Source organism: Bombina bombina, chromosome 6 (assembly GCF_027579735.1).
Source record: "Bombina bombina isolate aBomBom1 chromosome 6, aBomBom1.pri, whole genome shotgun sequence".
In the NCBI taxonomy this organism is placed as follows: domain Eukaryota; kingdom Metazoa; phylum Chordata; class Amphibia; order Anura; family Bombinatoridae; genus Bombina; species Bombina bombina.
The window spans coordinates 229,758,128-229,785,461 of record NC_069504.1 but is presented as its reverse complement, the minus strand read 5'-3'; the positions used below and the strand labels follow the sequence as shown (position 1 = coordinate 229,785,461).

The window sequence follows — 27,334 nt, the reverse complement described above, 5'->3', positions numbered from 1 at the left end:
CCAAGCCAGGCAACCAGAACGAAGCAGCAAAAAGGGGCTTCAACTGTCCCAGCCATAGGGTAAGAATGACAAGTTTTGGCGTTTCTCGCACCTCAGTATGAAGAGATGAATGCTTCTACCCTCCCCTCACGCAGCACCGGTGGGAGAGGAGGGGAAGGGGAACTGCCGAAGTTTTTTTTCCCTTGCAAAAAGGTCTCCTATGCAGGGAGGTTAACAGAGTAAGTTAAATGTTTTTCAGGGCTGAGAGGATGTAACGCAGTGTGTTGTTTTTCCGCTGCAAGGTTCTGGTAGCGTTGAATTAAGCTACTTTAGTAGCTACCCTGGGTCTCAGGGCAAGGCGCGGGAAGAAAAACTCCGCCAACAGCTTCAGACAGGAGAGCTCTGAGCTAGCGCTTCTCGACCTGAGCATAAGCTCCTCCTCCGGAACCTCAGAGCAAGACATTTTAAACAACTTTTCAATTAACTTCTATTTTCTAGTTTACTTCATTATCTTGCTATCCTTTGTTGAAAAGTATTCTTAGGAAGGTTCAGGAGCATCAATGCACTACTGGGAGTTTGCTGCTGACTGGTAGCTGTACATAGATTCCTCTTCTGATTGGCTCACCTGATGTGTTTGCTGCTCCTTCAACAAAGGATAACAAGAGAATCAAGCAAATTTGATGATAGAAGCAAATTGGAAAGTTGTTTAAAATTGTATGTTCTGTCTGAATCATGAAAGAAAAAAAAAAAAGGATTTTCTGTCCCTGTATTGTTCTATATAGATTTGCAATAGTTAGTACTAAGCTGTGTGATTTCATATTTTATGTCAGCTGCAATACAAAATTTGTTATCCATCTTATCGAGTATCAAATCTGTCATATACAACAATTTATGAACATCTTAATAATAAAAAGTTTCAGTTATATTTAGACAAAGATCTGCAAATGACAAGTTTACATAAATAAATGTTAAGACAATAGATGCAGTAACGGTGCCATCTAGAGGTGGTAAGAAGTATAATATTTTGGATACATTACATGCATATTTAGATAACAGAACAAAAAAAGTATCTTAATTTACAGTGGGACAAAAGTTATTTCTTGAACATTAATGTTGTATTTATTAGACAACTATGCAAAAATGTATTGCCATTTTATGGTGATTTTAGTATTGATATCGTTTTGTATTAAAATTAAATAACTTGTAGCCTTTAACAGCAAAAGTTTAAGATGCATCAGTGGTGCCTTTACTGAATTAATGACGGTTACGGAAGTAGTTTTCTATGTATTGTATGTATTGTATTCTATCTATGTATGTATTAATCAACTTGTCCCCAAGGTAGAACATGCAGTGATCTGTGATGTCATAGCATAAAATGCAGCATGTCTGAAGGAAGAACAGGACACATGCAGGAACTGTTAGCACTTTTGCTCTGCAGAGTTGTTCCATATCAAGCTATTCTCTTTAAACAGCGCTATGCTCTGGCTGCACGGTGTAAGTTTCCTTAACACCGTGCAGCGAGAGAAAAGCACTGTTTGAACAGAACAGTCAAATATGAAGCAATGCTGCAAAGTTGCGGCTCTCAGGGACTTTTCAACACCACCCCCTAGCCTTTCCCTGTCAGCAAAGCTGTGAATCCTGAATGTAAGACGGTCTTGTGGGCTTACCTTATATTTATGTGATGTTAGACCAAGAGAAAAGGAAACAAATATATTCAGGAGACATTTAAAAAAACTTGATTTTTTTTCCCTCTGCTGCAATATATTACAAAAAAACTTAACAAAATTGCTTTATTCTCCAGTTAATCATCGTATTGCAATAGAGCTGAATTTCACTTCAAAATGATCTGCAGAAAAATGTTCACTAAAAAAGTTCTGCCTCTGGGCACCTTGTTTTGGTGTCATAACTGATTAGAACACACCATTTTGTTAATATAACATTAAAAAATGCGATAAAACATAATTTATGTAAGAACTTACCTGATAAATTAATTTCTTTCATATTGGCAAGAGTCCATGCGCTAGTGACGTATGGGATATACATTCCTACCAGGAGGGGCAAAGTATCCCAAACCTCAGAATGCCTATAAATACACCCCTTACCACACCCACAATTCAGTTTAACGAATAGCCAAGAAGTGGGGTGATAAGAAAGGAGCGAAAGCATCAAAAATAAGGAATTGGAATAATTGTGCTTTATACAAAAAAATCATAACCACCACAAAAAGGGTGGGCCTCATGGACTCTTGCTAATATGAAAGAAATGAATTTATCAGGTAAGTTCTTGCATAAATTATGTTTTCTTTCATGTAATTAGCAAGAGTCCATGAGCTAGTGACGTATGGGATAGCAGATACCCAAGATGTGGAACTTCCACGCAAAAGTCACTAGAGAGGGAGGGATAAAATAAAGACAGCCAATTCCGCTGAAAAAATAATCCACAACCCAAATAAAAAAAAAAAATTGAAATAATAAGCAGAAGAATCAAACTGAAACAGCTGCCTGAATTACTTTTCTACCAAAAACTGCTTCTGAAGAAGAAAAAACATCAAAATGGTAGAATTTAGTAAAAGTATGCAAAGAAGACCAAGTTGCTGCTTTGCAAATCTGATCAACAGAAGCTTCATTCCTAAAAGCCCAGGAAGTAGAAACTGACCTAGTAGAATGAGCCGTAATCCTTTGAGGCGGGACTTACCCGACTCTACATAAGCATGATGAATCAAAGACTTTAACCAAGACGCCAAAGAAATGGCAGAAGCCTTCTGACCTTTCCTGGAACCAGAAAAGATAACAAATAGACTAGAAGTCTTTCTGAAACCTTTAGCAGCTTCAACATAATATTTCAAAGCTCTTACTACATCCAAAGAATGTAAAGATCTCTCCAGAGAATTCTTAGGATTAGGACACAATGAAGGGACAACAATTTCTCTACTAATGTTGTTAGAATTCACAACTTTAGGTAAAAATTTAAATGAAGTCCGCAACTACGCCTTATCCTGATGAAAAATCAGAAAAGGAGATTCACAAGAAAGGGCAGATAACTCAGAAACTCTTCTAGCAGAAGAGATGGCCAAAAGGAACAAAACTTTCCAAGAAAGTAATTTAATATCCAGAGAATGCATAGGTTCAAACGGAGGAGCCTGTAAAGCCCTCAGAACCAAATTAAGACTCCAAGGAGGAGAGATTGACTTAATGACAGGCTTAATACGAACCAAAGCCTGTACAAAACAATGAATATCAGGATGATTAGCAATCTTTCTGTGAAAAAGAACAGAAAGAGCAGAGATTTGTCCTTTCAAGGAACTTGCAGACAAACCCTTATCCAAACCATCCTGAAGAAACTGTAAAATTCTAGGAATTCTAAAAGAATGCCAAGAGAATTTATGAGATCCTGATGGAAAAAACATAATTTATGTAAGAACTTACCTGATAAATTAATTTCTTTCATATTAGCAAGAGTCCATGAGCTAGTAACGTATGGGATATACATTCCTACCAGGAGGGGCAAAGTTTCCCAAACCTCAAAATGCCTATAAATACACTCCTCACCACACCCACAATTCAGTTTAACGAATAGCCAAGAAGTGGGGTGATAAAAAAGTGCGAAAGCATATAAAATAAGGAATTGGAATAATTGTGCTTTATACAAAAAAATCATAACCACCACAAAAAGGGTGGGCCTCATGGACTCTTGCTAATATGAAAGAAATGAATTTATCAGGTAAGTTCTTGCATAAATTATGTTTTCTTTCATGTAATTAGCAAGAGTCCATGAGCTAGTGACGTATGGGATAGCAGATACCCAAGATGTGGAACTTCCACGCAAAAGTCACTAGAGAGGGAGGGATAAAATAAAGACAGCCAATTCCGCTAAAAAAATAATCCACAACCCAAATAAAAAAAAAAAAATGAAATAATAAGCAGACGAATCAAACTGAAACAGCTGCCTGAATTACTTTTCTACCAAAAACTGCTTCTGAAGAAGAAAAAACATCAAAATGGTAGAATTTAGTAAAAGTATGCAAAGAAGACCAAGTTGCTGCTTTGCAAATCTGATCAACAGAAGCTTCATTCCTAAAAGCCCAGGAAGTAGAAACTGACCTAGTAGAATGAGCCGTAATCCTTTGAGGCGGGACTTACCCGACTCTACATAAGCATGATGAATCAAAGACTTTAACCAAGACGCCAAAGAAATGGCAGAAGCCTTCTGACCTTTCCTGGAACCAGAAAAGATAACAAATAGACTAGAAGTCTTTCTGAAACCTTTAGCAGCTTCAACATAATATTTCAAAGCTCTTACTACATCCAAAGAATGTAAAGATCTCTCCAGAGAATTCTTAGGATTAGGACACAATGAAGGGACAACAATTTCTCTACTAATGTTGTTAGAATTCACAACTTTAGGTAAAAATTTAAATGAAGTCCGCAACTACGCCTTATCCTGATGAAAAATCAGAAAAGGAGATTCACAAGAAAGGGCAGATAACTCAGAAACTCTTCTAGCAGAAGAGATGGCCAAAAGGAACAAAACTTTCCAAGAAAGTAATTTAATATCCAGAGAATGCATAGGTTCAAACGGAGGAGCCTGTAAAGCCCTCAGAACCAAATTAAGACTCCAAGGAGGAGAGATTGACTTAATGACAGGCTTAATACGAACCAAAGCCTGTACAAAACAATGAATATCAGGATGATTAGCAATCTTTCTGTGAAAAAGAACAGAAAGAGCAGAGATTTGTCCTTTCAAGGAACTTGCAGACAAACCCTTATCCAAACCATCCTGAAGAAACTGTAAAATTCTAGGAATTCTAAAAGAATGCCAAGAGAATTTATGAGATCCTGATGGAAAAAACATAATTTATGTAAGAACTTACCTGATAAATTCATTTCTTTCATATTAGCAAGAGTCCATGAGCTAGTGACGTATGGGATATACATTCCTACCAGGAGGGGCAAAGTTTCCCAAACCTCAAAATGCCTATAAATACACCCCTCACCACACCCACAATTCAGTTTAACGAATAGCCAAGAAGTGGGGTGATAAAAAAGTGTGAAAGCATATAAAATAAGGAATTGGAATAATTGTGCTTTATACAAAATCATAACCACCACAAAAAAGGGCGGGCCTCATGGACTCTTGCTAATATGAAAGAAATGAATTTATCAGGTAAGTTCTTACATAAATTATGTTTTCTTTCATGTAATTAGCAAGAGTCCATGAGCTAGTGACGTATGGGATAATGACTACCCAAGATGTGGATCTTTCCACACAAGAGTCACTAGAGAGGGAGGGATAAAATAAAGACAGCCAATTCCTGCTGAAAATAATCCACACCCAAAATAAAGTTTAACGAAAAACATAAGCAGAAGATTCAAACTGAAACCGCTGCCTGAAGTACTTTTCTACCAAAAACTGCTTCAGAAGAAGAAAATACATCAAAATGGTAGAATTTAGTAAAAGTATGCAAAGAGGACCAAGTTGCTGCTTTGCAGATCTGGTCAACCGAAGCTTCATTCCTAAACGCCCAGGAAGTAGAAACTGACCTAGTAGAATGAGCTGTAATTCTCTGAGGCGGAGTTTTACCCGACTCAACATAGGCAAGATGAATTAAAGATTTCAACCAAGATGCCAAAGAAATGGCAGAAGCTTTCTGGCCTTTTCTAGAACCGGAAAAGATAACAAATAGACTAGAAGTCTTACGAAAAGATTTCGTAGCTTCAACATAATATTTCAAAGCTCTAACAACATCCAAAGAATGCAACGATTTCTCCTTAGAATTCTTAGGATTAGGACATAATGAAGGAACCACAATTTCTCTACTAATGTTGTTGGAATTCACAACTTTAGGTAAAAATTCAAAAGAAGTTCGCAACACCGCCTTATCCTGATGAAAAATCAGAAAAGGAGACTCACAAGAAAGAGCAGATAATTCAGAAACTCTTCTAGCAGAAGAGATGGCCAAAAGGAACAAAACTTTCCAAGAAAGTAATTTAATGTCCAATGAATGCATAGGTTCAAACGGAGGAGCTTGAAGAGCTCCCAGAACCAAATCCAAACTCCAAGGAGGAGAAATTGACTTAATGACAGGTTTTATACGAACCAAAGCTTGTACAAAACAATGAATATCAGGAAGAATAGCAATCTTTCTGTGAAAAAGAACAGAAAGAGCAGAGATTTGTCCTTTCAAAGAACTTGCGGACAAACCCTTATCTAAACCATCCTGAAGAAACTGTAAAATTCTCGGTATTCTAAAAGAATGCCAGGAAAAATGATGAGAAAGACACCAAGAAATATAAGTCTTCCAGACTCTATAATATATCTCTCGAGATACAGATTTACGAGCCTGTAACATAGTATTAATCACAGAGTCAGAGAAACCTCTTTGACCAAGAATCAAGCGTTCAATCTCCATACCTTTAAATTTAAGGATTTGAGATCCTGATGGAAAAAAGGACCTTGAGACAGAAGGTCTGGTCTTAACGGAAGAGTCCACGGTTGGCAAGAGGCCATCCGGACAAGATCCGCATACCAAAACCTGTGAGACCATGCCGGAGCTACCAGCAGAACAAACGAGCATTCCTTCAGAATCTTGGAGATTACTCTTGGAAGAAGAACTAGAGGCGGAAAGATATAGGCAGGATGATACTTCCAAGGAAGTGATAATGCATCCACTGCCTCCGCCTGAGGATCCCGGGATCTGGACAGATACCTGGGAAGTTTCTTGTTTAGATGGGACGCCATCAGATCTATTTCTGGAAGTTCCCACATTTGAACAATCTGAAGAAATACCTCTGGGTGAAGAGACCATTCGCCCGGATGCAACGTTTGGCGACTGAGATAATCCGCTTCCCAATTGTCTACACCTGGGATATGAACCGCAGAGATTAGACAGGAGCTGGATTCCGCCCAAACCAAAATTCGAGATACTTCTTTCATAGCCAGAGGACTGTGAGTCCCTCCTTGATGATTGATGTATGCCACAGTTGTGACATTGTCTGTCTGAAAACAAATGAACGATTCTCTCTTCAGAAGAGGCCAAAACTGAAGAGCTCTGAAAATTGCACGGAGTTCCAAAATATTGATCGGTAATCTCACCTCCTGAGATTCCTAAACTCCTTGCGCCGTCAGAGATCCCCACACAGCTCCCCAACCTGTGAGACTTGCATCTGTTGAAATTACAGTCCAAGTCGGAAGCACAAAAGAAGCCCCCTGAATTAAACGATGGTGATCTGTCCACCATGTTAGAGAGTGTCGAACAATCGGTTTTAAAGATATTAATTGAGATATCTTCGTGTAATCCTTGCACCATTGCTTCAGCATACAGAGCTGAAGAGGTCGCATGTGAAAACGAGCAAAGGGGATCGCGTCCGATGCAGCAGTCATAAGACCTAGAATTTCCATGCATAAGGTTACCGAAGGGAATGATTGTGACTGAAGGTTTCTACAAGCTGTAATCAACTTTAGACGTCTCTTGTCTGTTAAAGACAGAGTCATGGACACTGAATCCATCTGGAAACCCAGAAAGGTTACCCTTGTCTGAGGAATCAAAGAACTTTTTGGTAAATTGATCCTCCAACCATGATCTTGAAGAAACAACACAAGTCGATTCGTATGAGATTCTGCTAAATGTAAAGACTGAGCAAGTACCAAGATATCGTCCAAATAAGGAAATACCACAATACCCTGTTCTCTGATTACAGACAGCAGGGCACCGAGAACCTTTGTAAAAATTCTTGGAGCTGTAGCTAGGCCAAACGGCAGAGCCACAAACTGGTAATGCTTGTCCAGAAACGAGAATCTCAGGAACTGATAATGATCTGGATGAATCGGAATATGCAGATATGCATCCTGTAAATCTATTGTGGACATATAATTCCCTTGCTGAACAAAAGGTAAGATAGTCCTTACAGTTACCATCTTGAATGTTGGTATCCTTACATAATGATTCAATATTTTTAGATCCAGAACTGGTCTGAAAGAATTCTCCTTCTTTGGTACAATGAAGAGATTTGAATAAAACCCCATCCCCTGTTCCGGAACTGGAACTGGCATAATTACTCCAGTCAACTCTAGATCTGAAACACATTTCAGAAATGCTTGAGCTTTTACTGGATTTACTGGGACACGGGAAAGAAAAAATCTCTTTGCAGGAGGTCTCAACTTGAAACCAATTCTGTACCTTCTGAAACAATGCTCTGAATCCAATGATTGTGAACAGAATTGATCCAAATTTCCTTGAAAAAACGTAACCTGCCCCCTACCAGCTGAGCTGGAATGAGGGCCGCACCTTCATGTGGACTTAGAAGCAGGCTTTGCCTTTCTAGCTGGCTTGGATTTATTCCAGACTGGAGATGGTCTCCAAACTGAAACTGCTCCTGAGGATGAAGGATCAGGCTTTTGTTCTTTGTTGAAACGAAAGGAACGAAAACGATTATTAGCCCTGTTTTTACCTTTAGATTTTTTATACTGTGGTAAAAAAGTTCCTTTCCCACCAGTAACAGTTGAAATAATGGAATCCAACTGAGAACCAAATAATTTGTTACCCTGGAAAGAAATGGAAAGTAAAGTTGATTTAGAAGCCATATCAGCATTCCAAGTTTTAAGCCATAAAGCTCTTCTAGCTAAAATAGCTAGAGACATAAACCTGACATCAACTCTGATAATATCAAAAATGGCATCACAGATAAAATTATTAGCATGCTGAAGAAGAATAATAATATCATGAGAATCACGATGTGTTACTTGTTGCGCTAAAGTTTCCAACCAAAAAGTTGAAGCTGCAGCAACATCAGCCAAAGATATAGCAGGTCTAAGAAGATTACCTGAACACAGATAAGCTTTTCTTAGAAAGGATTCAATTTTCCTATCTAGAGGATCCTTAAACGAAGTACCATCTGACGTAGGAATAGTAGTACGTTTAGCAAGGGTAGAAATAGCCCCATCAACTTTAGGGATCTTGTCCCAAAATTCTAATCTGTCAGACGGCACAGGATATAATTGCTTAAAACGTTTAGAAGGAGTAAATGAATTACCCAAATTATCCCATTCTTTGGAAATTACTGCAGAAATAGCATTAGGAACAGGAAAAACTTCTGGAATAACCACAGGAGCTTTAAATACCTTATCTAAACGTTTAGAATTAGTATCAAGAGGACCAGAATCCTCTATTTCTAAAGCAATTAGTACTTCTTTAAGTAAAGAACGAATAAATTCCATTTTAAATAAATATGAAGATTTATCAGCATCAACCTCTGAGACAGAATCCTCTGAACCAGAGGAATCATCAGAATCAGAATGATGATGTTCATTTAAAAATTCATCTGTAGGGAGAGAAGTTTTAAAAGATTTTCTACGTTTACTAGAAGGAGAAATAACAGACATAGCCTTCTTTATGGATTCAGAAACAAAATCTCTTATATTATCAGGAACATTCTGCACCTTAGATGTTGAAGGAACTGCAACAGGCAATGGTACTTTACTAAAGGAAATATTATCTGCTTTAACAAGTTTGTCATGACAATCAATACAAACAACAGCTGGAGGAATAGCTACCAAAAGTTTACAGCAGATACACTTAGCTTTGGTAGATTCAGCACTTGACAGCGATTTTCCTGTAGTATCTTCTGACTCAGATGCAACGTGAGACATCTTGCAATATGTAAGAGAAAAAACAACATATATATAAAGCAAAATTGATCAAATTCCTTAAATGACAGTTTCAGGAATGGGAAAAAATGCCAAAGAACAAGCTTCTAGCAACCAGAAGCAATAAAAAATGAGACTTAAATAATGTGGAGACTTTCTAAAAGGCTTGGATTTATTCCAGACTGGAGAAGGTTTCCAAACGGAAACTGTTCCTTTAGGGGAAGGGTCAGGCTTCTGTTCCTTATTCTGACAAAAGGAACGAAAACGATTAGCAGCCCTATATTTACCTTTAGATTTTTTGTCCTGAGGCAAAAAGGCTCCCTTCCCCCCAGTAACAGTTGAAATTATTGAATCCAACTGTGAACCAAATAATTTATTACCTTGGAAAGAAAGAGAAAGCAACGTTGACTTAGAAGTCATATCTGCATTCCAAGATTTAAGCCATAAAGCTCTTCTAGCTAAAATAGCTAAAGACATATACCTGACATCAATTCTAATGATATCAAAAATGGCATCACAAACAAAGTTATTAGCATGTTGAAGAAGTTTAACAATGCTATAAGCATTATGGTCTGACACTTGTTGCGCTAAAGCCTCCAACCAGAAAGTGGAAGCTGCAGCAACATCAGCCAAAGAAATAGCAGGTCTAAGAAGATTACCTGAACATAAATAAGCCTTCCTTAGAAAGGATTCAAGCTTCCTATCTAAAGGATCCTTAAAAGAAGTACTATCTGCCGTAGGAATAGTAGTATGTTTAGCATGAGTAGAGATAGCCCCATCAACTTTGGGGATTTTTTCCCAAAACTGTAATCTATCAGATGGCAAAGGGTACAATTTCTTAAACCTTGGTGAAGGAGTAAATGAAGTACCCAGACTATTCCATTCCCTAGAAATTACTTCTGAAATAGCATCAGAAACTGGAAAAACTTCTGGAATAACTACATGAGGTTTAAAAACTGAATTTAAACGCTTATTAGATTGAATATCAAGAGGACTAGACTCCTCCATATCTAATGCAATCAACACTTCTTTAAGTAAAGAACAAATAAACTCCATCTTAAACAAATATGAAGATTTATCAGTGTCAATATCTGAGGCAGAAGCTTCTGAACCAGATAGATCCTCATCAGAAATAGATAAGTCAGAATGATGGCGGTCATTTAAAAATTCATCTGAAATAGGAGAAGTTTTAAAAGACCTTTTACGTTTACTGGAAGGAGGAATAACAGACAGAGCCTTCCGAATAGAATTAGAAACAAATTCTCTTACATTAACAGGAACATCCTGAACATTAGATGTTGAAGGAAAAACAACAGGTAATGGATTATTACAAATGGAGACATTATCTGCATTAGAAAGTTTATCATGACAACTAACACAAACTACAGCCGGAGGAACAGTTACCAAAAGTTTACAACAAATGCACTTAGCTTTGGTAGAACCAACATCATGCAGCGTCTTTCCAGAAGTAGATTCTGATCCAGGGTCAGGTTGTGACATCTTGCAATATGTAATAGAAAAAACAACATATAAAGCAAAATTATCAAATTCCTTAAATGACAGTTTCAGGAATGGGAAAAAATGCAAAACAAACAAGCCTCTAGCAACCAGAAGCAACAAAAAAGTGAGACTGAAATAATGTGAAAAAAACTGGCGCCAAGTATGCCGCCCACATTTTTGGTGCCAAGTATGACGCCCACATTTTATGGCGCCAAGTATGACGCCCACATTTTTTGGCGCCAAAAATGACGCCCACATTTTTTTGCGCAAAAAATGTCTGTAACACACATGCGTCAAAAAATGACGCAACCACATGAAAACTTCCGGCGTCAACTAGTTGACGCCGGAAATTATGAAATTTTGCGCCAAAAAAGGTCGCGCCAAAAATGACGCAATAAATTGAAGCATTTTCTGCACCCGCGAGCCTAACAGCCTGCAAAGAAAAAAGTCAAATTGAAATTTTTAAGGTAAGAAATTTTTTTTATTCATATGCATTTTCCCAAAAAAATGAAACTGACAGTCTGAAAGAAGGAATACTGATTATCCTGAATCATGGCAAATATAAGTTTAAAACATATATTTAGAACTTTACATATAAAGTGCCCAACCATAGCTTAGAGTGTCATAAATAAAATAAGACTTACTTACCCTAAGACACTCATCTACATATAGTAGATAGCCAACCAGTACTGAAACAAGAATTAGTAGAGGTAATGGTATATAAGAGTATATCGTCGATCTGAAAAGGGAGGTAGGAGAAGAAATCTCTACGACCGATAACAGAGAACCTATGAAATAGATCCCCTAGAGGAAGACCATGGTATTCAAATAGGCAATACTCTCTTCACATCCCTCTGACATTCACTGCACTCTGAGAGGAAAACCGGGCTTAAGCCTGCTGCGAAGCGCATATCAACGTAGAAATCTAGCACAAACTTACTTCACCACCTCCATGGGAGGCAAAGTTTGTAAAACTAAATTGTGGGTGTGGTGAGGGGTGTATTTATATGCATTTTGAGGTTTGGGAAACTTTGCCCCTCTTGGTAGGAATGTATATCCCATACGTCACTAGCTCATGGACTCTTGCTAATTACATAAAAGAAATATATATTTTTTAATGAATGCACCCTAGAGTCTTACCATTTGGTTTTGCAAGATTCTATTTTTGAATAGAGGAAGCTATGTCCTACTATGCTATCCCAAAACATCCATGTCCCTGACACATTTTATTCATTCAGATATTAATCTTTAAAATTAATTCCACTGCATTTAATTGCTGGTATTTTGTCAACCCCAATTACCCTGCAGTGGTAAGTACTTACCACTATTTGGTCCTCAGAAGCAGTTGAGACACTGCTATCATCAAAATAATACCATTTTCCGTCATCTTTATTTTTTGCAAAAGCTGTATCTAGAAAACAAAATGTAAATAAAAAACATAATTTATGCTTACCTGATAAATTTATTTCTCTTGTAGTGTAGTCAGTCCACGGGTCATCCATTACTTATGTGATTATATCTCTTCCCCAACAGGAAGTTGCAAGAGGATCACCCAAGCAGATCTGCTATATAGCTCCTCCCCTCACATGTCATATCCAGTCATTCGACCGAAACAAGACGAGAAAGGAGAAACCATAGGGTGCAGTGGTGACTGGAGTTAAATTAAAATTTTTTGAACTGCCTTAAAAGACAGGGCGGGCCGTGGACTGACTACACTACAAGAGAAATAAATTTATCAGGTAAGCATAAATTATGTTTTCTCTTGTTAAGTGTAGTCAGTCCACGGGTCATCCATTACTTATGGGATACTAATACCAAAGCTAAAGTACACGGATGAAGGGAGGGACAAGGCAGGAACTTTAAACGGAGGTAACCACTGCCTGAAGTACCTTTCTCCCAAAAATAGCCTCCGAAGAAGCAAAAGTGTCAAATTTGTAAAACTTTGAAAAAGTGTGAAGTGAAGACCAAGTCGCAGCCTTGCAAATCTGTTCAACAGAAGCCTCATTTTTAAAGGCCCAGGTGGAAGCCACAGCTGTAGTAGAATGAGCTGTAATCCTTTCAGGAGGCTGCTGTCCAGCAGTCTCATAGGCTAAACGTATTATGCTACGAAGCCAAAAAGAGAGAGAGGTAGCCGAAGCCTTTTGACCTCTCCTCTGTCCAGAGTAAACGACAAACAGGGAAGAAGTTTGATGAAAATCTTTAGTTGCCTGCAAATAGAACTTCAGGGCACGGACTACGTCCAGATTATGCAAAAGTCGTTCCTTCTTTGAAGAAGGGTTAGGACACAATGATGGAACAACAATCTCTTGATTGATATTCCTGTTAGAAACTACCTTAAGTAAGAACCCAGGTTTAGTACGCAGAACTACCTTGTCTGAATGAAAAATCAGATAAGGAGAATCACAATGTGAGGCAGATAACTCAGAGACTCTTCGAGCCGAGGAAATAGCCATCAAAAACAGAACGTTCCAAGATAACAGCTTAATATCAATGGAATGAAGGGGTTCAAATGGAACGCCTTGCAGGACGTTAAGAACTAAGTTTAAGCTCCACGGCGGAGCAACAGTCTTAAACACAGGCTTAATCGTAGCCAAAGCCTGACAAAAAGCCTGAACGTCTGGAATTTCTGCCAGACGCTTGCGTAGAAGAATAGACAGAGCAGAAATCTGTCCTTTTAACGAACTAGCGGATAAGCCCTTTTCTAAACCCTCTTGTAGAAAAGACAATATCCTAGGAATCCTAACCTTACTCCATGAGTAACTCTTGGATTCGCACCAATACAAATATTTACGCCAGATCTTATGGTAAATTCTTCTGGTAACAGGTTTCCTAGCCTGTATTAGGGTATCAATAACCGACTCCGAGAAGCCACGCTTTGATAGAATCAAGCTTTCAATCTCCATGCAGTACGCCTCAGAGAAATTAGATTTAGATGGTTGAAAGGACCCTGAATTAGAAGGTCCTGCCTCAGAGGCAGAGACCATGGTGGAGAGGACGACATGTCCACTAGGGCTGCATACCAGGTCCTGCGTGGCCACGCAGGCGCTATCAGAATCACTGATGCTCTCTCCTGTTTGATCTTGGCAATCAGTCGAGGCAGCAGCGGAAACGGTGGAAACACATAAGCCATCTTGAAAACCCAAGGGGCTGCTAGAGCATCTATCAGCGCCGCTCCCGGGTCCCTGGACCTAGATCCGTAATGAGGAAGCTTGGCGTTCTGGCGAGACGCCATGAGATCCAGATCTGGTTTGCCCCAACGATAAATCAGTTGGGCGAAGACCTCCGGATGCAGTTCCCACTCCCCCGGATGAAAAGTCTGGCGACTTAGAAAATCTGCCTCCCAGTTCTCCACGCCTGGGATGTAGATTGCTGACAGGTGGCAAGAGTGAGACTCTGCCCAGCGAATTATCTTTGAGACTTCCAACATCGCTAGGGAACTCCTGGTTCCCCCTTGATGATTGATGTAAGCCACAGTCGTGATGTTGTCCGACTGAAATCTGATGAACCTCAGAGTTGCTAACTGAGGCCAAGCTAGAAGAGCATTGAATATTGCTCTTAACTCCAGAATATTTATTGGGAGGAGTTTCTCCTCCTGAGTCCATGATCCCTGAGCCTTCAGGGAATTCCAGACTGCGCCCCAACCTAGAAGGCTGGCGTCTGTTGTTACAATCGTCCAATCTGGCCTGCGAAAGGTCATCCCCTTGGACAGGTGGGGCAGAGAAAGCCACCATAGAAGAGAATCTCTGGTCTCTTGGTCCAGATTTAGTAGAGGGGACAAATCTGAATAATCCCCATTCCACTGACTTAGCATGCACAATTGCAGCGGTCTGAGATGCAGTCGCGCAAATGGTACTATGTCCATTGCCGCTACCATTAAGCCGATTACTTCCATGCACTGAGCTACTGACGGGTGTGGAATGGAATGAAGGGCACGGCAAGCATTTAGAAGTTTTGATAACCTGGCCTCCGTCAGGTAAATTTTCATCTCTACAGAATCTATAAGAGTCCCTAGGAAGGGAACCCTTGTGAGTGGTAATAGAGAACTCTTTTCCACGTTCACCTTCCACCCATGCGACCTCAGAAATGCCAGAACTATCTCTGTATGAGACTTGGCAGTTTAAAAACTTGACGCTTGTATCAGGATGTCGTCTAGGTACGGAGCCTTCGCTATGCCTCGCGGTCTTAGTACCGCCAGAAGTGAGCCCAGAACCTTTGTAAAGATTCTTGGAGCCGTAGCTAACCCGAAGGGAAGAGCTACAAACTGGTAATGCCTGTCTAGGAAGGCAAATCTTAGGTACCGATAATGATCCTTGTGAATCGGTATGTGAAGGTAGGCATCCTTTAAGTCCACAGTGGTCATGTACTGACCCTCTTGGATCATGGGTAGGATGGTTCGAATAGTTTCCATTTTGAATGATGGAACTCTTAGGAATTTGTTTAGGATCTTTAAGTCCAAGATTGGTCTGAAGGTTCCCTCTTTCTTGGGAACCACAAACAGATTTGAATAGAATCCCTGCCCGTGTTCCGTCCGCGGAACTGGGTGGATTACCCACATTAGTAAGAGGTCTTGTACACAGCGTAGAAATGCCTCTTTCTTTATTTGGTTTGCTGATAACCTTGAAAGATGAAATCTCCCTTGTGGAGGAGAAGCTTTGAAGTCCAGAAGATATCCCTGAGATATGATCTCCAACGCCCAGGGATCCTGGACATCTCTTGCCCAAGCCTGGGCGAAGAGAGATAGTCTGCCCCCCACTAGATCCGTTTCCGGATAGGGGGCCCTCTCTTCATGCTGTCTTAGGGGCAGCAGCAGGTTTTCTGGCCTGCTTGCCCTTGTTCCAGGACTGGTTAGTTTTCCAGCCCTGTCTGTAACGAGCAACAGCTCCTTCCTGTTTTGGAGCGGAGGAAGTTGATGCTGCTCCTGCCTTGAGGTTACGAAAGGCACGAAAATTAGACTGTTTGGCCTTTGATTTGGCCCTGTCCTGAGGTAGAGCATGGCCCTTACCTCCCGTAATGTCAGCGATAATTTCTTTCAAGCCGGGCCCAAATAAGGTCTGCCCTTTGAAAGGAATATTAAGCAATTTAGATTTAGAAGTCACGTCAGCTGACCAGGATTTAAGCCATAGCGCTCTGTGCGCTTGGATGGCAAATCCGGAGTTCTTAGCCGTAAGTTTGGTTAAATGTACGACGGCATCAGAAACAAATGCGTTAGCTAGCTTAAGTGCTTTAAGCTTGTTCATAATTTCATCCAATGGAGCTGTGCGAATGGCCTCTTCCAGAGACTCAAACCAGAATGCCGCCGCAGCAGTGACAGGCGCAATGCATGCAAGGGGCTGTAAGATAAAACCTTGTTGAACAAACATTTTCTTAAGGTAACCTAATTTTTTATCCATTGGATCTGAAAAAGCACAACTATCCTCCACCGGGATAGTGGTACGCTTAGCTAAAGTAGAAACCGCTCCCTCCACCTTAGGGACCGTCTGCCATAAGTCTCGTGTGGTGGGGTCTATAGGAAACATTTTCCTAAATATGGGAGGAGGGGAAAAAGGCACACCGGGTCTATCCCACTCCTTGCTAATAATCTCTGTAAGCCTTTTAGGTTTAGGAAACACGTCAGTACACACCAGTACCGCATAGTATCTATCCAACCTACATAATTTTTCTGGAATTGCAACCGTGTTACAATCATTCAGAGCCGCTAATACCTCCCCTAGCAATATGCGGAGGTTCTCAAGCTTAAATTTAAAATTAGAAATCTCTGAATCCAGTCTCCCTGGATCAGATCCGTCACCCACAGAATGAAGCTCTCCGTCTTCATGTTCTGCAAATTGTGACGCAGTATCGGACATGGCTCTCACATCATCAGCGCGCTGTCTTTAACCCAGAGCTATCACGCTTGCCTCTTAATTCTGGCAATTTAGATAATACTTCTGTCATAACAGTAGCCATGTCCTGCAAAGTGATTTGTAAGGGCCTCCCTGATGTACTTGGCGCCTCAAAATCACGCACCTCCTGAGCGGGAGGCGAAGGTACTGACACGTGAGGAGAGTTAGTCGGCATAACTTCCCCCTCGTTGTCTGGTGATAATTTCTTTGCATGCAAAGACTGACTTTTATTCAAAGTTACATCAATGCATTTAGTACACAACCTTCTATGGGGCTCCACATTGGCCTTCATACATAGTGAACAAACAGATTCATCTGTGTCAGACATGTTTAAACAGACTAGCAATGAGACTAGCAAGCTTGGAAAATACTTTTCAAATAAATTTACAAGCAATATAAAAAACGCTACTGTGCCTTTAAGAAGCACAAAAAGCTTTCACAGTTGAAATAACAATGAACCAAGTTAGTTATAGCAACCAAATTTTCACAGTAAATGTATTAAGTTAGCAAAGGATTGCACCCACCAGCAAATGGATGATTAAGCCCTTAATACCCAAAAACGGATAACAATTTAATAATTAACGTTTTTATCACAGTCAAACACACTGTCACAGGTCTGCTGTGACTGATTACCTCCCTCAAAATGAATTTTGAAGACCCCTGAGCTCTCTAGAGACGTCCTGGATCATGGAGGATGAAGTAGGAAGATTGTGACTGAATTTTTACTGCTCAAAAAAGCGCTAAAATAGGCCCCTCCCACTCAAATTACACAGTGGGAAAGCTCAGTTAACTGTTTCTATGCAGAAACAAAAGTTTGCCATGTGGTAAAAATCATGCCCCAATAAGTTTTATCACCAAGTACCTCACAAAAAACCATTAACATGCCAGTAAACGTTTTGAACATACATTTTAAAAGTTATGAAGTGTTATTAATAAGCCTGCTACCAGTCGCTTTTACTGCAGTTAAGGCTCACACATTACTTCAGTATTAACAGTATTTTCTGAGTCAAATTCCATTCCCTAGAAAAATACTTCAGTGTACACACACTCCTCAGCCTAATACCAGTCGCTACCACTGCATTTAAGGCTGTACTTACATTACATTGGTATCAGCAGTAATTTCTCAGTCAATTCCATTGCTTAGAAAAATAATTTACTGCACATACCTCGTTTGCAGGGGGGCCCTGCATGCTATTCCCCTTTTCTGAAGTTACCTCACTCCTCAGAATGTGCGAGAACAGCCAGTGGATCTTAGTTACGTCTGCTAAGATCATAGAAAACGCAGGCAGATTCTTCTTCTAATGCTGCCTGAGAAACAAACAGCACACTCCGGTGCCATTTAAAATAACAAACTTTTGATTGAAGAAATAAACTAAGTTTAAAAACACCACAGCCCTCTCACAACAACCTGTCTTTAGTTAGCTTGCAAGAGAATGACTGGATAATACATGTGAGGGGAGGAGCTATATAGCAGATCTGCTTGGGTGATCCTCTTGCAACTTCCTGTTGGGGAAGAGATATAATCCCATAAGTAATGGATGACCCGTGGACTGACTACACTTAACAAGAGAAATATTTACATTTGCATTATTTGTAAATTATATCTCTGAAATACTAATATAGCATATGGTTTGCAAAAGGTCATTTTATTTTATCAAACATACATGAAAATAAGTCATATTAGTATAAAAATAAAATCATCATAAGCAAAATGCATAAATAATCAAACACAATGGTTTTGTATTAAGCAGGAATATATAGATAATGCAGTTGAAACATGACTTTTGTATATAGTTTACCAAAATATTTATACTAAGGGGGTGTGTCCTTGCAGCGTTTCTCATGAGCTCTGGAAGAAGTTTTGATAATCCTCCAGCTATCAAACACTTTCAACAGCATTGATACAAAATTTTCAAGAAATATTAGTCTTACTTTGTAATATTCCAGCTTTTCTCAGCTGTTTTCATGATACTGGAGCCACAGATTGGACAAATAAGGCCTGGAGACAAGGTTACCTTGCCACTACTGGACTGACTAACTCTAATATAAATAGATTGCACCAATTATCCCAGATATACTACAGATATTTCGGTCTACAACCGGCAGTCATGCTCAACAAAATTAGAAAAGTTCCTACAGTACCTGATGGTCAGGATGATACCAGATAACATTTTGAGGGGCATTGAGGACAGCACAGTGGAACTCACACAGGCAGTTATCATCACAGAGGAACAACTTCAGCTATCCAGAAATCGATCAGTGGCATGGCTGAAGTGCCGTAGCAAGAATAAAAATGTAAAAGCGGAACACAGACACCACAGCGTAGCTTGATGCCTCTCCCTGTTAATTGTGCTTTCTAGATTCCTTTACTGAAATCTATGACATTCCCGTACACTGAAGGTGATCGCACTCACTCAATGCAGCCAACCTTTCTTATGCATTTTGGTGCACTGATGGGACTGGTCATACGACATGCCGTTTGATTTTTATGACTCACAAACTATCGAGTGTACCCTTGTTGAATTACTGTCATTTGGCCAGTGTTACTCTACAATGGAATCCACCAAGATGGCACAGGGGTCCGAATGTATTTTGACTGGAATTTTGCATGTTAAAAATACAACTAGATTTTTTGTTGGACCACCACTGAAACTCTGTGTCATCATTGTGCCAGCGCAGATCCTGCCTTCCAAAGTTAAATTTGTGTCTTTTCATCTTAACGGCCCAAGCTCAAATCCTTACATTTGTTTTGAGAAGGATATTCGGAGTGGGGTAAAATCAGTGGGTCTATTACATTTCTAGCCACTTCACTGTTCAAAGTTGTATTAGTATCAGTCATGTTTATAAGAGAAGAGTAACATAGTTTATATTGTTATCTTTTATAGTTTCTATTGCACTACAAATGACTCTCTACATATAGCAGATCAAAAATGTCTCCTATATACTCTCTCTTTAATTGTGTTATTACTAATTTGTTCTAGGAGGGTTTATTTTTAATAGATTACTATTATTCTACTGTGTTTATATACACCCATTCAGTAAAATGAGTCTTTTTTTATTGTGCTTACTAAAGTCAAAGCTAAACAGAGGATTTCATAGTAATGTTATATTTACCCTCTTACGTGATTTAAGTTTTAGTTTAATGTTCATTCAACATGTAAATTTATATTTTCTATAGTGACAATAGACGGCATGTCATTTTTGAATTAAAGTGATAGTAAATCATAGCATTTCTAAAATGCTAGAATTTACCGGTGCAACAAATAAAGGGGACTTTCAGTCATGAGGTATAAAATACTTCATGTTGAAAGTTCCTTTGTTTGTCTGTAGTGTTCACTGCGCACCTCAGGCTCCTATGTGAAGAACATTGGAAAGTGAAATATTCATATTTTCAGGTCGGGTTTGCACACTTGAGAATATGCGATCGTGTTTGCATGCAAGTAGGGTGTTAGTTCCCCCCCCCCACACTTCTTTTGCTCCATTGGCTTTATGGGGGAAAACTTTATCGTGCACATGATATTCTAAGTTCAGCTTTTTATGCGCATCGGGTTAGCGCGAGCAAGCAAAACCAGTTTCCTTTCAACTTGTTATACGAGCGCTACCAGACGCATGCAAAAAGCTTACTTCTAGCACACAGAGTTAGTGCTCGAGCGGGAGTGTTAAATGCAGGAAAACAGAAGAATGTGTAATAATATGGATTCGAACATGAAGCTAAGCATTCTTCAGATTTATTGTGGTCATAAACTAACCTGATTCTAGGGCCCTGATAATATTCTAAAGTAATTTTATGTTCATATGTGGAGCCTTCACAAATCTTTTTAGATTTATTATAACCTGTATAATAAATGTTAAAAAATTATATTTTTAGTTATCACTGAGCCTGGGCTTTAACCAACAAGTCCTTCAACCATAAGCTGCAAAATCTATTATATGTGCATGTGAAGCATAGCTAGATATTCTCAGTACACCAGTATTTTAAACACTGCAGCCACTGGGGCCTGCATTGTGTCAGCAATTAACAAATTAAATCATTACTAGATGGTACAAGCACCCTTGGGTCCCTGAGCAAGTTCTGCGCCCAAAATGCTGGTACATGGTGCATATTTAAATACATTCCCCCCACCCTTTTTTATTGAGGTTCAAGTGAAGGCATACATACAAAAAGATAGAGTTGTAAAAGTTTACTTTACAGTCCATACATCAAGAAAACTGAAATCAACAACATAAGCAAAATAATAGAATAGATTCTCAGTTTTCAATGTCACATAAAAAAAATCAAAGGAAAAAACAATACTTAAATGGCATGCCCACTAAACTGTAGACATTCTGGATTAAATAATACTCCTGAACATCCGAATCGGTCCGAAACTAATTTTTCCGCCGCGCACAAGTCTAGGAAGCAGTAACATGCATGAACTATGAAGGCAGATTATGTTAAATAACCCTATATTATGAAGCCTGATGGGTACTGTATGTTGACCTACAGCTAATAAAAATAACTATTTTATTTTACTTAGGCTATCCATTATATGTGAGTAAAATAAAGTTATATGGCTATAAATAAAAACTAATATAGAGCATATGCATAGTAAATTGTCTGCATCTAGGTAAGCTATTAAAGCAGATCTTAGATTGTCTATGCAGATAATACTTAGTTGTCCCCAGGGAGTATTGAATTATTTGGAATAAAAGGAATTCCCCTAATACTAAATGGTGGCCTCTCTTGGACCACCTGATATACAATAAATAGAGGATTAAAAGGGGGTAATAGGTGAAGAAAATTAAAAAAAAGGCCACTTGTGGACCTAGGATATAATATTTACTTGGCCATAACGATTTTCCCACACATTATATGGGATGTAGTAAATTAAGTTGGATAACTAGGTCGGATTAATTTAAATTAAAGTAAGGTCTATGCTCAATAGGAACTAATAATATAAAACATATTTCTGAGAGTGAGATATGTCTAGTTATAAATTTTGAATAAAATCCAACTAATTAGATATATGATACTCTTGTTTTCTCATATGTTACCAATATAAGTATGTTGTGCCACACCGGCCGCAGCCAGCACCACAGACCTCACACTCTAAGTGCATATTACTCCACAATGTGAGAGCTGCAGGAAAGAAATAGCACTAAAATAATCTGTCTCCTATGAAGATAAAGTGGGCACAGTCTGATATAAGATTCTATAAGATATATAAAACAGTTAGATGTTCCCAACAACTTCAATGACAATAATCCTTAAACTAAGCTAAACTAATAATATTTAGGAACCAAGTACATACAATAAGAATTACAGAAACAGACATAGAATGTAGTCTATAAACAATGAAGAAATTAATATGAGCATAAAACAATAATAGCGATAAATCATGTAAAATAGGTAGATTCCCCTAGAATCACTGAGACAAAACTGTCCCTTATTATGAATGTGAATATAACCCATTAAACAATAAACGTCAATAGCAGTTGAATGTAATCATTGTTTGAAAGTCAATTATACAAAAACAAACATAACAAAAGAATGGAGTGGCTTAGAGTGAGGAGACATATCTCGACCTGTTACAAACTTAGAGCCTCACCTTTAACATCCAGTCTCTGAGAAACTGCACCCCAGACACATGCACCCTCTCCTTGACCAAAGCATATATTTAATATAGTATAGGAGGGAGATATTAAAAGTAAAAGGAGTAAGACTCCTCTAGAGGCTAAATTGTAAAACTGACAATTTCAAAAGTTGCCAAAAATCTAAATGAATATCTTCCGTTGTAAAAACCATTGCCCCAAATGAACATAAGTACGGTATCAGGGATTACTAATTTCAATGGAAGTCTCACATTGAGTACTGCCTAAATACCTATAGCATTCAAATAGTATAAGGAAATACAAGGGCAAAGCTTTAATGATGGGCAGGATAATACTGTATAACTTAACTGGAGCTATTGCAGCCTTCAATAAACTGATAAGCTAATCAATGCAAAGTAGCATCCCAAGAATATAAGATAAGCTAATTAACTTGTAAAAATAGAGTATCGATATAAAGAAAATAATGGCCAGTTCACATAAAATACATAGTAGTTGAGATGCTATAACTATGCATACATCCCAATAAGTAACAGCTACCCGCAGGACTAATAAGGTATTATGTACAGTGATGAGTCCAGGGTAGGCATAGAATGTCAAGTATCGGACTATAAAATAATTATGAATGAGCTTGCATAAGAAGCATATATACAACTAGCAGTATATGGCTGTACTATACACACTCCACAAGACCTTAAATCATTATCTTGGCTAAAGTATATACTGTATATGAATACTAAGCAGTTAAACAAATGCAAGAGACACAAATGAGAAACTGGGCCTATGTCTATGCAGCAATCACAGAATTAAAGCATTCTTATTATTGGTTACCATTTAACCTATTAGCTTCTGCCCTTTTCCAAAACAGATCAGCTCAGTAAACTGAGCCTAAGTAAAATGTACAACTAAGGTAAAGCACAGTACAGTCGTTAACATGAAAGAAGCGTGGATTCAAGAAACCATTATTTAGCATATCCATATTCTACTATTAAAGTGTTCCTGTAGCCCTCACAGTTCAAACATGTAGCTCAGATACCCCACTTTAGATAAATAGACAGCACCAGTGTCTGTTTTTGCCCAACAATCATCCGATTCCAACTTTCCTGTGTTACATGAAAAAATAGGGTGAGGTGATCTGCAATCAGCCCCGGTCCTCAAAACAAAAGTCAACAAAAGATTGAAACTGAGAACTCTCTCGACAAACTTCAGACACCTTTTCTACAATGGGAGGGATGGTCTTTAGCTTGGATCTCAAATCTTTTGCCAGCATCCACAACAAATGTCCCTCTGGACACCTGAAGGAATTATTGACAGCACTGATCTCTCTCCTGTGTAATCTACACCCCTGGAGCAAGTGACTCCAAATTCCAGCATCTCTCCTCCACTGTCCACTGTTAATTTCTCTATCTCTTGATGCTGTACATGATCTAGTCTCTCAAGTGCAGGGCGATCCCTAATGGAAGTGTCTCAGCAGCACTGCATTACATTGGCACAATGTGTAGGTCCCAGCTAGTTACACAACCTGTTCCTCCAATATTTAATCTGTACATTAGTTGAGATCTGCATAGCAGCTACTCCCAGTATAGATGCAGATTTTCAGTTGTCATCTTCTCTGTCAGACGGTTGTAAGTCTGCTCCAAAGCAATTATTGATCATAAGATTTAGCTTTTTGAAATTATCTTCTAATAATGCTTCTACTATCTTTTCAAATTCCTGCATACTAAGCGCCATTTCAATTATGGATGATGTAGCAGTCTAGAGTTGGGGGATGTTGGAAACTTGTAAAAGGCCCAACGGTCCAGACCAGCTTACAAAAGGCAAACGTGCAGTAAAAACAAAATTTATGCTTACCTGATAAATTTCTTTCTTTCAGGGCATGGAGAGTCCATAAAGTCATTCCAATTACTAGTGGGATATTCAACTCCTGGCCAGCAGGAGGAGGCAAAGAGCACCCAGCAAAGCTGTTAAGTGTAACTTCCCTTACCCATAATCCACAGTAATTCAGCCGAAGGAAAATGGAAAAAGAAGAAACACAAGGGTAAAGAGGTGCATGAGGTTTACTAAAAAACAAACTATGCTTACCTGATAATTTCATTTTCTTCTGAAGGGAAGAGTCCACAGCTGCATTCATTACTTTTGGGAATTCATAACCTAGCCACCAGGAGGAGACAAAGGGGTCTATTTATTAATGTGTGGACAGACATGATCTTGTGAACTGCTAGTGCAATACCGCCCCCTGCAGATTCGCGGTAAATAGGCCGCTAGCAGGGGGTGTCAATCAGCCTGATCGTACATGATCGAGCGGATTGCTATACGCCGCCTCAGAGGCGGCGTATGAGTTTAGGAGCAGCGGTCTTAAGACCACTGCTTCTGCCCGTGAACAAGGGGAACAGGGGCCATTTGGCCCTTGTTAAATAGACCCCCACAGACACCCCAGCCAAAGGCAAGAATACCTCCCTCACTTCCCTCATCCCCCAGTCATTCTGCCAAGGGAACAAGGAACAGTAGGAGAAATATCAGGGTGAAAAAAGGTGCCAGAAGAACAAAAAATTTACAGCCGCCTCAGAGATAAAAACACGGGCGGGAGCTGTGGACTATTGCCTTCAGAAGAAAATTAAATTATCAGGTAAGCATAATTTATGTTTTTCTTCTTAAAAGGGAAGAGTCCACAGCTGCATTCATTACTTTTGGGAAAACAATACCCTACCTAGAGGACACTGAATGCAATAACGGGTGGGTACAAATGGCGGCCCCTTCGAAAGGCACCACAGCCTGAATTACTCAACACCCAAAAAAGAAAAATAAGTACAAATGACGCGAAGAAAAACCTGAGCCCAGGTAACTGCACATCAGTTACACCACCGGTAAAGCCAAACTAGAGACCACTCAGACCCAGAGTCCGTCAGGTCCAAACAACCTCCGTAAGCGTCTGCCCCACGGGACACGACACCCAAGAAAATACCCGGCTAAAGAGAAGGACTGCATCTGCCCCCTAAAAGGAAACCTGAGACCAGGAAATCCAAAGGAACTTATCCCACTCAACACCTAAAAGCAACCCATGGTTGTCTTTACAAAGGCAACGCCCAGGGAGACAAACTCCCTAGAACACAAGGACCCAAAAGAAGGATACATACACAGGGAACATGTCCTCAAAAAGGACTCGAGGAACCCCTCATGCCCCCCAATCCCATACCATACCCTAAGGTACTCCAGAAAAATCATGAGTCCCTTAATGCTCAATAACATATCTAGATCTGGAGGCTAGATAGGCAGATACAGCAGGAACAGGATAAATATCCCAGCAGCTAGAACAGAGCTCTCACAGAGAAACCAAAATGTCTGAACAGGAACTCTCAAAACTCTCAAAGACCAGCCTCTAAAAGGAAGGCTGACCCTATCGCTAACTCAAAACCGCCTAAAGGTGCGTCAATCTAGTTAGCATCCAGACAAAAGCAAGCAGCTAAAACTGGATACACCATCACTAACCAAATCACTGTGGATGGTTCCAACTATAAACCACAAAGAGTGTACAGCCCACGAAAAGCGACTCTAAGAAGCGCCCCCCTCCCGGGACCAGCCACCGGTAGAAAGAAGGAGGAGTCCTCCCTCAAGGAAAGGGCCAACAGCAGAACGGTTCAAACTGCATAGAGTAACCGATCCCTAACCTTCCCTCCGGGATAAAGGTCCAAGCCCAAAGGCTAGTCAAAAGACCGATGAACAAGAGTCCCAGACTACTGGAGAGAAGAGAGGTTTAACGAGGAACAAAATCCCCTATTAGACCGCTGCTACAAGCGGCATGCTACCGTAAGTCAAAGAAACATTGTGCTCAGGGACAAGACCCCCTACACACAGTCGTGGACAAAAAAGGGCACACTTCCCAAGGGAAGTAGTCCCCCAAAAGCCACAGCATCCATATATTGGATACACGTAGCAGAAGCCCCCACGGGAGTAAAACCCTCAGTCTCCTGCTGCAGGAACGGAGGAACCAGACACTGCATCACAGCTCCCCTCCCAGGAACCTGAAACACAGGAAGGGAAAAAAAACCTGCAAGGCAGGACCAAGGACCCCCAGGACTCCACAATACTACGGTAATTCCAAACCCAGAGAACCCAAACCCTACTCTGAAAGAGAAGGGAATGAACAACGGAAAAAAAACCTACCATAGAGGCGAGACCCACCAACCCCGGTTGAAAAGCACCTGGAGTCTACAGAAAGCATCGTAAATGCACCAGAAGACAGGTAGGGGGCCCATCAGAAAGGCCAAAGGCCTGAGCCACAATCACAAAGGCATCTCTCACAAAGCCCCAGCCCCAACGAAGAGGGCTCACGGGACCACAACCTCAAGTGAGGTAGGGGCCTGTCAGAAAGGCCCAAGGCCTGAGCCACAGTCACAAAGACATCTCTCACAAAGCCCCTGCCCCATTGAAGAGGGCTCACGGGACCACAACCTCAAGTGAGAACCGAACCGTCCACACCCATTCACAGAGAGACGAGGACCAGGCCAGGGTTCTCGACAATGGACGATGAAAAGATCCAATCTCGGAGAGAACCGTAACTGCCTCCTCCAATTCTAAAGGCCATAGATCTGGTGATCTAGATAGTCTAAAAACTCAAGAGTCACGAAGGACTCCTGAACAGTCTGAGAATCAACATCCAGTGAAATTGATCGCAAGAAATCTCATAGGCAAGCGGCAACATGTGATACACACACAGGCAGGGTAACATCAATACCCGAAGGAAT

At 39.9% G+C, this 27,334-nt stretch overlaps 1 protein-coding gene across 1 annotated transcript in view; it reads right to left on the bottom strand.

The window, feature by feature from the left end:
• Positions 1 to 27,334, bottom strand: part of USP15 (ubiquitin specific peptidase 15) — a 449,675-nt gene that overhangs the window by 25,781 nt on the left and 396,560 nt on the right. Inside the window, exon 21 of the mRNA XM_053716753.1 lies at positions 12,444 to 12,532. Coding sequence (XP_053572728.1) covers positions 12,444 to 12,532 — 89 coding nt within the window. The remainder of the gene's footprint in view (positions 1 to 12,443; positions 12,533 to 27,334) is intronic.